The sequence below is a fragment of the Hoplias malabaricus genome, chromosome 8 (assembly GCF_029633855.1).
Source record: "Hoplias malabaricus isolate fHopMal1 chromosome 8, fHopMal1.hap1, whole genome shotgun sequence".
In the NCBI taxonomy this organism is placed as follows: Eukaryota; Metazoa; Chordata; class Actinopteri; order Characiformes; family Erythrinidae; genus Hoplias; species Hoplias malabaricus.
Genome location: NC_089807.1, coordinates 37,507,459 through 37,517,716, shown reverse-complemented (window position 1 = coordinate 37,517,716; position 10,258 = coordinate 37,507,459). Strand labels below are relative to the sequence as shown.

The 10,258-nt window shown below is 36.9% G+C and overlaps 1 protein-coding gene across 1 annotated transcript; it reads right to left on the bottom strand.

Annotated features, from left to right (window-relative positions):
• Positions 1 to 340: 340 nt before the first annotated feature.
• Positions 341 to 8,991, bottom strand: faah2a (fatty acid amide hydrolase 2a). The gene is made up of 11 exons (XM_066679854.1): positions 8,717 to 8,991; positions 7,352 to 7,434; positions 7,109 to 7,245; positions 6,323 to 6,532; positions 5,800 to 5,919; positions 5,520 to 5,655; positions 4,828 to 4,945; positions 4,625 to 4,744; positions 3,893 to 4,001; positions 2,519 to 2,707; positions 341 to 2,070 (listed from the first exon to the last, which is right to left on the bottom strand). Exons 1-11 carry the CDS (start codon positions 8,903 to 8,905, stop codon positions 1,850 to 1,852), a joined length of 1,632 nt encoding a protein of 543 aa, XP_066535951.1. The 5' UTR covers positions 8,906 to 8,991; the 3' UTR covers positions 341 to 1,849.
• Between the last annotated feature and the right edge of the window lie 1,267 nt (positions 8,992 to 10,258).

The following is a 10,258-nucleotide window of genomic DNA, read 5'->3' as shown; positions in this document are numbered from 1 at the left end:
CCAATGATGAAGTTTTTTAAAAGTTTTTTAATGATTTGGCAGTAAACCTTGTTCCAATTTTTGTATTATTTGTGCAATAAATGTTACTGTAAATGCATGTATTTTATGGGGCTATAATTTTTAGAATGTAATAAAAGGGTGAACACGTATAAATCCTAATATATCGTACTGGATCACTGAAAACGGGGATTGGTTGGGTCATCAGTAACACTGTTGTGTGTTTTTGTGGTGTGACTCAAAAAGAATTTGAAACATAACAGAAAAAGTGACATTTTAATGTACCAAACACATGCAGTAGCACACTGTGGTAATGTAGATTTTTTTCTCATTCAAAGCCACATTCTGAAACCAGTCATAAAGTCATAAGCATTTATTAAATAGAATCCAGTGATTGACCATCTACTCATATTTATGACATTTTCTGTAAGGAAATGCCTGATTAGAGGTTTTAGATTGTAATTGCACAAAATTAGATACATTTGATCAGACTTCAGAGCACTACTGATTATTAAGCTATATTTAAAATGCCCCAAAAATCCTTGAATCTTACTAAGGCCACCATTCAAGAACTTGCTTGGAACCTCCTAATGCCCTTTTCTTGGCATTTGAATGTCATCAGGCAAAGCGAATTCATCAAACTCTGTTCATCACAAACACTACAAAGTTTACAATTTTCAGTCGCCCCCCCACTTGTTCAGATGACAATTTGAGTCAATTTAAGACAGCATCTGTAAAGCAGATTCTTTTGAAAAGTACAGCTGAGGCTCAGCAGTGTTTAACAGCTGACTGAAAAAGGCAGGATGGTTATACTGTGTTGAGGTGTAAATGTGTAGGTATATGTGCATTTTATTTTATGGATTTGTTTATATATTATATTTACATTAATCCTACAAATGTAAGCCTACCCTTGGCTACTGGAACCCCATGTGGGTTTCTATCTACATAGTGCATGAAAATAACACACATCTCTTCCAGTGTGCTATAGCATTTACTTCGGTATAACCACACATGCATTATTAGCAAATGCATGAACATAATTGCTTAAAACTAAAAGTGTCTGATTATGCCACTCCTTCACATAAGTGCAGGTTTGCCTGATTGGTTGTCCAGCCAAAGAACTGTTCCATAAACTGAAAGCATAAAATCCAGTAGATTTTTAAACATATGAAATAATATTCAAAACCAAAACAGACATTCCACATTCCTAAGTCAACTAGAAGTGCCACCTATTCAATATAAGGTACAGGTTTTAGGCTGAAACAGCTGGATTGGATATCAGAGGGGAAAAATGAATCCAATCATATAACAAATCTATCCACACGGTATGGTACTGTGTTATTAGCTGTTTCTTCCTTGTAGTAGTAAAGTGAGCATGTGTTTGAGCTGTCTGATGCTGATATGATTCTGATATTACTGTAGATATCTAATTAATTTTTTAATAAGTCTTCCAAATCACAGCAACCCTATTTATTCCCAAAATAAAAACAGCTTAAACCAATGGGCAACTGCTCTCCATCTGGCAATTCTGCATACAAACTTGACTAAGGGAGATCAACCTTGCTTTTAGAGAAATTGCAGGCAAACACCTTTTAGAAGCCATGACTTTTGACATAGCATTGATTTCAAACTGGATTCTAAGTTTGTATCTTGAAGCAAATATGTAAATATTAAATATGTCTTGTGCTAATTTACGTCTGTATTGATTGGTCTGTAAAAAAAATCTGTTAAACCGATGAAGACTTTTTTAAACATGCACTATGTGTGAACTCAATGTGTAAACGACAACCTTTACTGTTAGCTTTGGGCAGTTAGAGTGGTTATATTATGTATGACTGGTGTTTATGTGGTATTACTGCTGGATTTTAGAGCAGTCAGGGTGGGTTTTCTCCATATTTGCTGTGCTTCCTGGGTCTCTCCAGCCACTGAAGGCTTTCTCCAGGTACAAAGCAGTAGCCAGAGAAAGCCGGTCCTGCAGCTTTCCTGTCACAAGCTGGAGCCCCAGAGGCAAGCCTTCCATGCTGAGCCCCAATGGACACTGTGTTACTGGCAAACCCAGGATGTTAAAAATCCCTGCAGAAAAAGAGGGAGATTGAATGAGAAGAGGGTGATGCAGACTGAAGGCAAAATAGACTCAGTGAAACTGTCAAAAAAAACAACAACGATCATGTATTTCCAAAAGTGGTGACTTCACAAGAGAATGCAAACATGACCAGAATTTATTGCAAAGAAAAGGAAAGAGTCTTTCTGTTGCTTTTATACTGGTCCAAATAGCAGATTATGAACTCAACTGATGGTGAAAAATTAATATTAATAAAAAGGGAGAACATTGTTTTCTTTGGACATTGACAAAAACAATAAAAATACACAATATACATACAAATACACAGTTAAAGAATGAAACAGTGTTGGGTTGAATGGGTTTGAAAAGGACAAGTCCCTAAACTGTGCTTCACTGAAACTCCAGACAAAGCCAGATCCAAGCTCTTCTAATGATAACCACAGAATCCGGAAAACTCACCTGTATAGGAGAAGTTAAAAGGAGTAAATATGGGGTGATGGTGTTTAGGAGCGAGTTGGGGGTGAGAGGGGTACAACATAACACCGTCTGTGCCCAGCAGCTCTTCAAGGTCTCTCTGCAAACTCTCCTTCTGCTGCAGGATAAACTGAGATGGCTGTGAACTTTGGAACATCTCCACCAGCGCCAGCCCTGAGAAACAGTTGATTCAATTAGAATACCCAGAGGCAGATAAAGAGAATCGGAAGGTTTGAAGAGGAGCTGTGATGATACGTTCATGCCCTTCATTCTCTCTTTATTTTTTATTACTTTTGTTAATTATTCAACCCTATTTCCTTTACTATAAACTGGAATTACATTAATATCTCAAAAGAGCATTTTTAAAATACTAAAATGTACACAGTCATTCAGTGAGAACAGGTGTAAAATGCTCCCCTACAGAAAGGCTTGTTAAAGAGAATTGTTCACAGTGGCGATGATAGAAATCAGAAATTAGTATATTAGAGTTACAAGCCCAGTTCCTGATGCCTGATTCAGATTTATGATATGATTTATCAGAACAATAGCTCTGAGATAAATTTTTTTTGGGTCTAAATGCCATTTATGGAGAAAAGGTAGGGGCAATGTACTATAAGACAGAATCATCTAATTTACAGGTTCATTTGTTGTCTTAAATAGTTCATAAATTGCATATAAATTTCAGTACAATTATTTGTTCCTATCACAACATAAACATTTTGTTGTCAGTAATTTACTCTAAGGGCGGCACGGTGGCACAGCAGGCAGTGTCACACAGCTCCAGGGGCCTGGAGGTTGTGGGTTCGATTCCTGCTCTGGGTGACTGTCTGTGAGGAGTATGGTGTGTTCTCCCTGTGTCTCCTCCAGGTGCTCCGGTTTCTTCCCACAGTCCAAAAACACACATGGGTAGGTGGATTGGCGACTCAAATGTTTCTGTAGGTGTGAGTGTGTGTCTGTGTTGCCCTGTGAAGGACTGGCGCCCCCTCCAGGGTGTATTCCCGCCTTGCACCCAATGATTCCAGATAGGCTTTGGACCCACCGCGACCCTGAACTGGATAAGGGTTACAGATAATGAATAATTTACTCTATAATGCACAATTTTCCAATGAAAGGTTGCATTAAAATCAATCCATATTATTTCTGATTTTCAATTTGGCACACTAGGAACAAGGTCAGTAATTGTGTTCTGTAAAAGTAGAACAGCAGGTTCTGTACATAACTGTTGACTATGAAGTCAGGTCTGATTTTAAACATCTAAAATGCTGAGTGTTGAAAAAGACTTTGACTCAATATTCCTGAGCAATATTAATAATATCTTCCAAATTGAAGGCTGAATATTCAAAACAGAAACACACATACCTATAGCAGCTATAGTATGAGAGGACAGTCCTAGCATCCATTTGAACAGTTCCCATACAGGCCACACCCTCTTTCCTTCACCCATGAGCTCAGCAAATGTGGTAGGTGACTGAAAGGAAAACAATCCTCAATTTACACTTAGCCTCACACGTTTTTATAAACTATTTTAAATACAATATGAGTGAGAGCATATCATAATGCTCAGCATTTAGTGCTTTTCAGTTAATTTATTAATGACTCAAGCTCTTAGAAACAAAATAAAATCATGATATCTGCAATAATGTAATGAATATGTGTATTTTAACTATCCCACCGTCCACTGAGATGTGATGAAACAGCACTAAGGTTTTTATTGTTTTAATGTTTCTTTTACAGCTCAGTGTGTTTTACATTACCTACTGATCTCATTGTTACATATTAGCTCTTATTTGCAGTATAAAGAATGCTAAGGAATAGTTTGAAATGTACAAAACGCGTCTTAACTACTTAGATTGTATGTCAGAATGATTCCAATAAATCATACTGAGTTTAAAGATGGAACAATTGTTCTTTGTTTACCTGAACAATATTCTTGAGCAATAAACCACACAAAAATACTACCCACTACCTTGCAGCATTCACATGATGTGAAGAGAGGTAACATCTTTGTAAACACACAGCCTTGAGCTGATTACTAGTTTTATGAAACAAAGCACAGCAATAACGTGACAGTGAACACAAACGGTGCAGTACCTTTCCATCTTTACCAGGTGCTGACATCATAGCTCCCCAGATCTGAAAAGAGTATTTGAGCTGAGGGATACGCAGTTCTTGAACTTTGACCCCAAGGTCAGCCTCCAGCCGTTCAACAACCTGGAATACAAGAACATATTATTGGAAGCTGCTTGTTTAGTTCTTCTGTTGCCACTAAGATAGAGTTAGTAGTACAAATATACCTTTTTCTGTGCCTGGATCAGTTGTGGGTCTACTGGGGAGAGGAGAGGTGATCCTCCATCATGAGGAACAGAGAAAAATCTGAGTCTCTTTAGGTCCACTTTGACAGACAGTGATAATCTGGTATAAAGGTGAGTGATATGGTATAAATAGAAAATATTAAAGAATAATTACCCCATAAGTAATGGTTTATAATTATACTAAGACAATTTCCTCTCAACAGACTTGAATACACTCAATAAAAAAATTAGACCAAGCTTTTCTCTAGATTTTTGTGCTTGTCATTAATCAGAAATTAGTCAGAAATTAGAGAATTTCAGTTCAGTCAAAAAATAAGTAGTGTAAGTGTGGGCTATATGACAAATTATACTGTAATAGCACTGAACATTTAATTATCAATTAAATTACTAAAATACTGTTTTATAATACTGAGTATATTGTATTTTGTTAAGAAAACCTACAAGATTAAACTTCAGAAATAGTTCCAAAATGTTACAATGCATGAATTATGATTAGATGTATTATTACATTTCTGTCATCTTCTATCACTAAGTTATTACTATTATTCTTTTGTACTGTTCCAAAAATAAAAATATATCTGCCACAAAGATCATTCTGAACCTGTTTTATGACTGCAGACAAATTTAAACATCAGAATACTCTAGATGTCAGTAGTGTGGTGGCTCTGAGTTACCTTTCTGCATCTGGTCCTGCCATTATCCTCAGCATGGGCAGTAGATCTTCAGCATAGCGGCACATAGGTCCTGTACAGATAAAGCCTGGTTGCTGCCCAGTGGGTGGAGGATACTGACCAGCATTATTCACTATACCTGTAAACACAAACAAACTCAAAAACACAGGAAATGCACAGTGCAGTTTATTACCGGCCACAATATAAACAAATAATTTTTAATATGCAGCATTTATATATCAAATGTTCAGTGTTTACTGACATCACACATTTACACACCTACCTGCTGTTGACTTATGTCCAAATATACCATTAAAAAAGCAAGGAATGCGAATGCTTCCCCCAATGTCTGATCCCACTCCAATTACAGAGGCACCAGCTCCTATTATACTCCCCTCCCCTCCTGAGTGAGTGAATGAGTGAGAGAGAGAGAGAGAGAGAGAGAGAGAGAGAGAGAAATACTATGAAGCATGTCACGAAAATAAACATTACAATAATGGACTATCTGCATGACCAAGTAAAAGCACAGAGCAATTGTAAGTTTTGATCTCAACAATGCAAGGATGTGAGCAAAGCTGTTTCTAATTAATGGGTTTTAATATTGCACACATTATCACAATTGTTTCATAATGCTTCATTTTGTTTCAACTTCCAATACAAATTAATTATTCATTCATTCGTTTAGGGTCAGGATCCTGTTTAGAGTCAGATATGGAGAGAATGCACCAAACATGCCACCCCCAATATCTTACAGTAAAATGTCTTCCAGTATTCTAAAAGTATAGATATTGATCATTGATCCTAACCAGAGCTGCCGCCTGCTATCCTCTCCAGGTTGTAGGGGTTCCTTGTGATGCCATACAGATGATTGTGAGATTCCAGCCACATACACAGCTCACTGCAGTTAGTTACACCCAGAGGTATTGCCCCTGCCCTCTTCAACAGAGCTACAGATGGAGCATCCATCCCCGAAATCACTGACCTTCTGCTCAGCAGTCCAGTGGAGTTGGGCATGCCTGAGTGGAAGGAGTTAAGAAATGGTGTAAGTGAGAGATGTAGACAGAAGGGCAAAAAACTGCCATTAAACTTGGGTCAAAATGTAAATTAAGATAATGGACATAAACAATATCACTGTGATCCAAATTACATACCAAATGTTAGTGTTACAGAGCCTGGCCCAACTTACCAAATGTTAGTGCAATTACATTTTAAGTACCATAATACAATATAGTGCTTTTAATAGTTTGTCATTTCTTTGTGATATTTTGCTATAAACCTGATAATGCTTCTAAATATGTAATTATAATGAACAAAGAGGAGCTTTACAGGTTTAATCAATGACTAATTTAATCAATGAACTTTCAATGTGAGTGAACTAGTTGCAAGCCAGTTCCACAAAGTGGTGTCTAATACAAATATTCCTTTAATTACACCTTTTTTCAGAAGACTGTATAAATATAAGCATGTAAATGAACGTGAACCTGTATAGGTTCCCCCAGTGGGGGTCAACTTATTAGCTACATGTATAATCAGTACATGAAGTTTGACCAAAGGGTAAAATCCAAGAAGGAGAGACTTGTTATCACTGTTACCCTGAAGAGAAAAGGCCTCTTTCACAGTGAAGGGCACTCCCAGTAGAGGGAGCCGGTCCTCCAAAACATCCTCCCCTCCTCTCTCTTCCTCTATCAGCTTATCCACCTGTGCTGCTTCTTGAAGTGCTGCAGAAAACCTGAGAGAGAAAGAGAGAGAGGCTTATACATAGACTACATACTGAGTTAGAAAATAATAGATGACTGAAGATAAATGTAAGAGAAGATTATATATTTATTACTCACCTATCCTTAACCAAAGCATTGATCAATGGGTTTACCTCCTGGATACGATCAATGTAGGCCTGAACTGCCTCAACACTTGTTACCTAGAACCCAGGTAAAACATAATCATTCACAGGTTTATAAACTATTATGTAATAATTCTAAAATTAATTGATTGAGTTTGAGGCAGATTGATTGCAAAAATGAATGGAAGTTTTTCCTCCACTTATTTATTATGACCAACGAAGCACACATTGTACATACACTTATATACTGTTTAATCTGAAATACATGGCTTTCTCTCATCTTTTTTGCCCTTTGTAATTCTACATTTGCCTGATTGTTTTCCTTCTGTTGCTCTGTATACTTTGTTATCCCTCCTTCATGCTGTTCTTCAGTAGCCAGGACCCACACAAAACCACCTTGTGCTTATTCTGACATGGTGGTGGGGAGTTAATATATGTTGTGTACAAGTGGATCAGACACAGCAGTGCTGCTGGAGATTTTGAACACTGTGCCCTCTCACTGATGACTCTGAATACTCTGCTTTGTTGTGCCTTTAGGGAGAAAAATGATCTAAAATGTGAAAAGGAGCTAAAAAAGGACTGAGATGTGCCAGTCTGTAACTGAAGAACTGCAAAGTGTGTATATATAATAAGCATGATAATATTGTCAAAGTTTCAAAATATAATTCAATTCCAGCCTGATAAACTAAGCCCTGAAATGCATGTTTGTATGCTATTCAGGCTACAAAAATTGCTCATTAAAAGTTAAGAATGCTTCAACCTTGACTGCTTTTTATGAGGCACAACAGCTAGCCAGAAAAAAAGCTCCTTTAAAAAACAGCATTAAGTACAAAACAAAAACAGACTGTTAACATGTAAGGGATGAAAATAATAAAGGTCAGTATTAATTGATCAATCTGTAAAGTATAAAATGTTTGCAGAGGCTGTAAACCGTTACCACATATTAAACACAAGCTTAGAATTACAGCATAAGCCTTTCACAATAGCTGCTAATTTGCCTCAGTTTTCTTGACCTTTCCACTCAGCCAAACAACAGATTTCAGCAAAAACACGTGAACTGCCTCTACTTAAATAAACAGGCCCTGGTCTGTGTTACACACGGATATTTTGAGCGATAAAAAATTAAGCAATGACTTTGCAAACATTTTTGTGTGAAACGCTTTTTTTGTATTAAAAGCTTTTGATCAGCCAAATGACTACAATTCCCATAATTCCACACTGCATTTCACCTTGCTAGCCTGATTCTCTCCCTAACACCAAGCAATGACGACTACTAAATTGACGTTTAAGAAGTGAAATATCCATATTAGATTATCTACACATTTTAGAAAAGTTTTATTAAAGTGTTTTTGAGTCTTACCTCTTTCCTGCGGATCCTCTGGGCGAGCTGAATGGCCGGGACTAAGAGCAGTGGGTTGGTGATGGGAGGCAGTCTTGGCTGTACATCGCTTTTTCGCTTAGACACAAAAAACTCAAAGAAGGCGAAACAAACTCTCACAACGGCTCTCAGAAACAAGCCCAGGAGTCTTTCACAGCGATTCATGGCCATGGCGAGTGGATCTGGACGACGACAGAGCGTCGGTTTAGCGTTAATTCCGTAGGCTGATTCGAAATAGACTACTTTACATCCTGACACTTCACTGCCCCCATGATGTAGCATAGTGCAACTGAGAGCTGAAAATGCACATTACCATGACCAGGGGGTATTCCGCAAAGCAGGATTTAACGATTTGGCCAGGTAAATTAAGCCCAAATTAAAGCCTATCCACTAGGAATGGAGCTGAACGCCATTATAATAGCACAGGGTTCAAATTTGAGCTTAAGATATCTGTCTAAACTGGGAAGTCATGTGTACCCAGTCAATATACCCATGCAGGAGTATGTTATCATCACAGGGAGAAACCTTTTCCTTGCTTTTTTTTAAAAAAATAAAGACTTTGATGTGAAGACTCTGTTAAAATTTAAATCACAGCCCAGTACAAAAGCTGCATACATGGAAGTAGTAGTATTTGTAGTGATAAAATGTTGTAGTGAGAGTGATAGTAAAACTCTGTTTGATGAATGTAAATTCATTTGTTGTTTACAATATCTATACCACTCCAAATTATATGTGATTTGATAATTATATATTTAAAGAAATATAGCTGAGAACACATTTTAATTTATGTTAATGTTTTTTTTTTACACCCAGTATGTATTTTTATACCTTTCGGATGAGGAATACAAATTATTTTAATGCTTAGCCTCTAGTTTTTAAGTACAGTTATGCACCTTAAATTATTTAGGAAAACAAATAAAAGCCATGTGTAAAAGCATGAATTCATGAAGTCAAAGCAACTAAAAGTAATATATGAATTCAATGGAATAAGGTATAATATCTTTCCCACATAGAGTTTCTGATGTGGGGACCACACTATTGACATGAGCTAGTTTAGATCCTTTCTCCTAATATAAGAAGGAACATTAACTTGAAACTATCGAAGAACCAGCAGTGGTCAACAGATGAGCTACATGTACATCAGTTAAAGATGTTTGACCAATGTACAGATTACAGGTTAGCAGAACACATTGTCGTCATTGTTACTCTTCCCAGCAGAGGGAGCTTGTCCTCAAACACATCCTCCCCTCCACAGCTGATCTACTTGTACATATAAGATGTTTAAAACCACAATTCAATCAGTATTTGAAAATATGTGCCTAGTAGTCAATATTTTAATAAATAGTTTGATGTAAACAGCCCAATGAGAGGTTTCTGAAGGAGAATTGTTCACAGTGGTGGCAATATGTTTAAAGCCTTGTAATGTAAATGTTATATAAACAATTTTTAGTGGTTCTGAACCTTCTGCTGGATGCCTGAAAGATGTATGTATTTTGTACATGTATGTGCAAAAAGAATAAATGT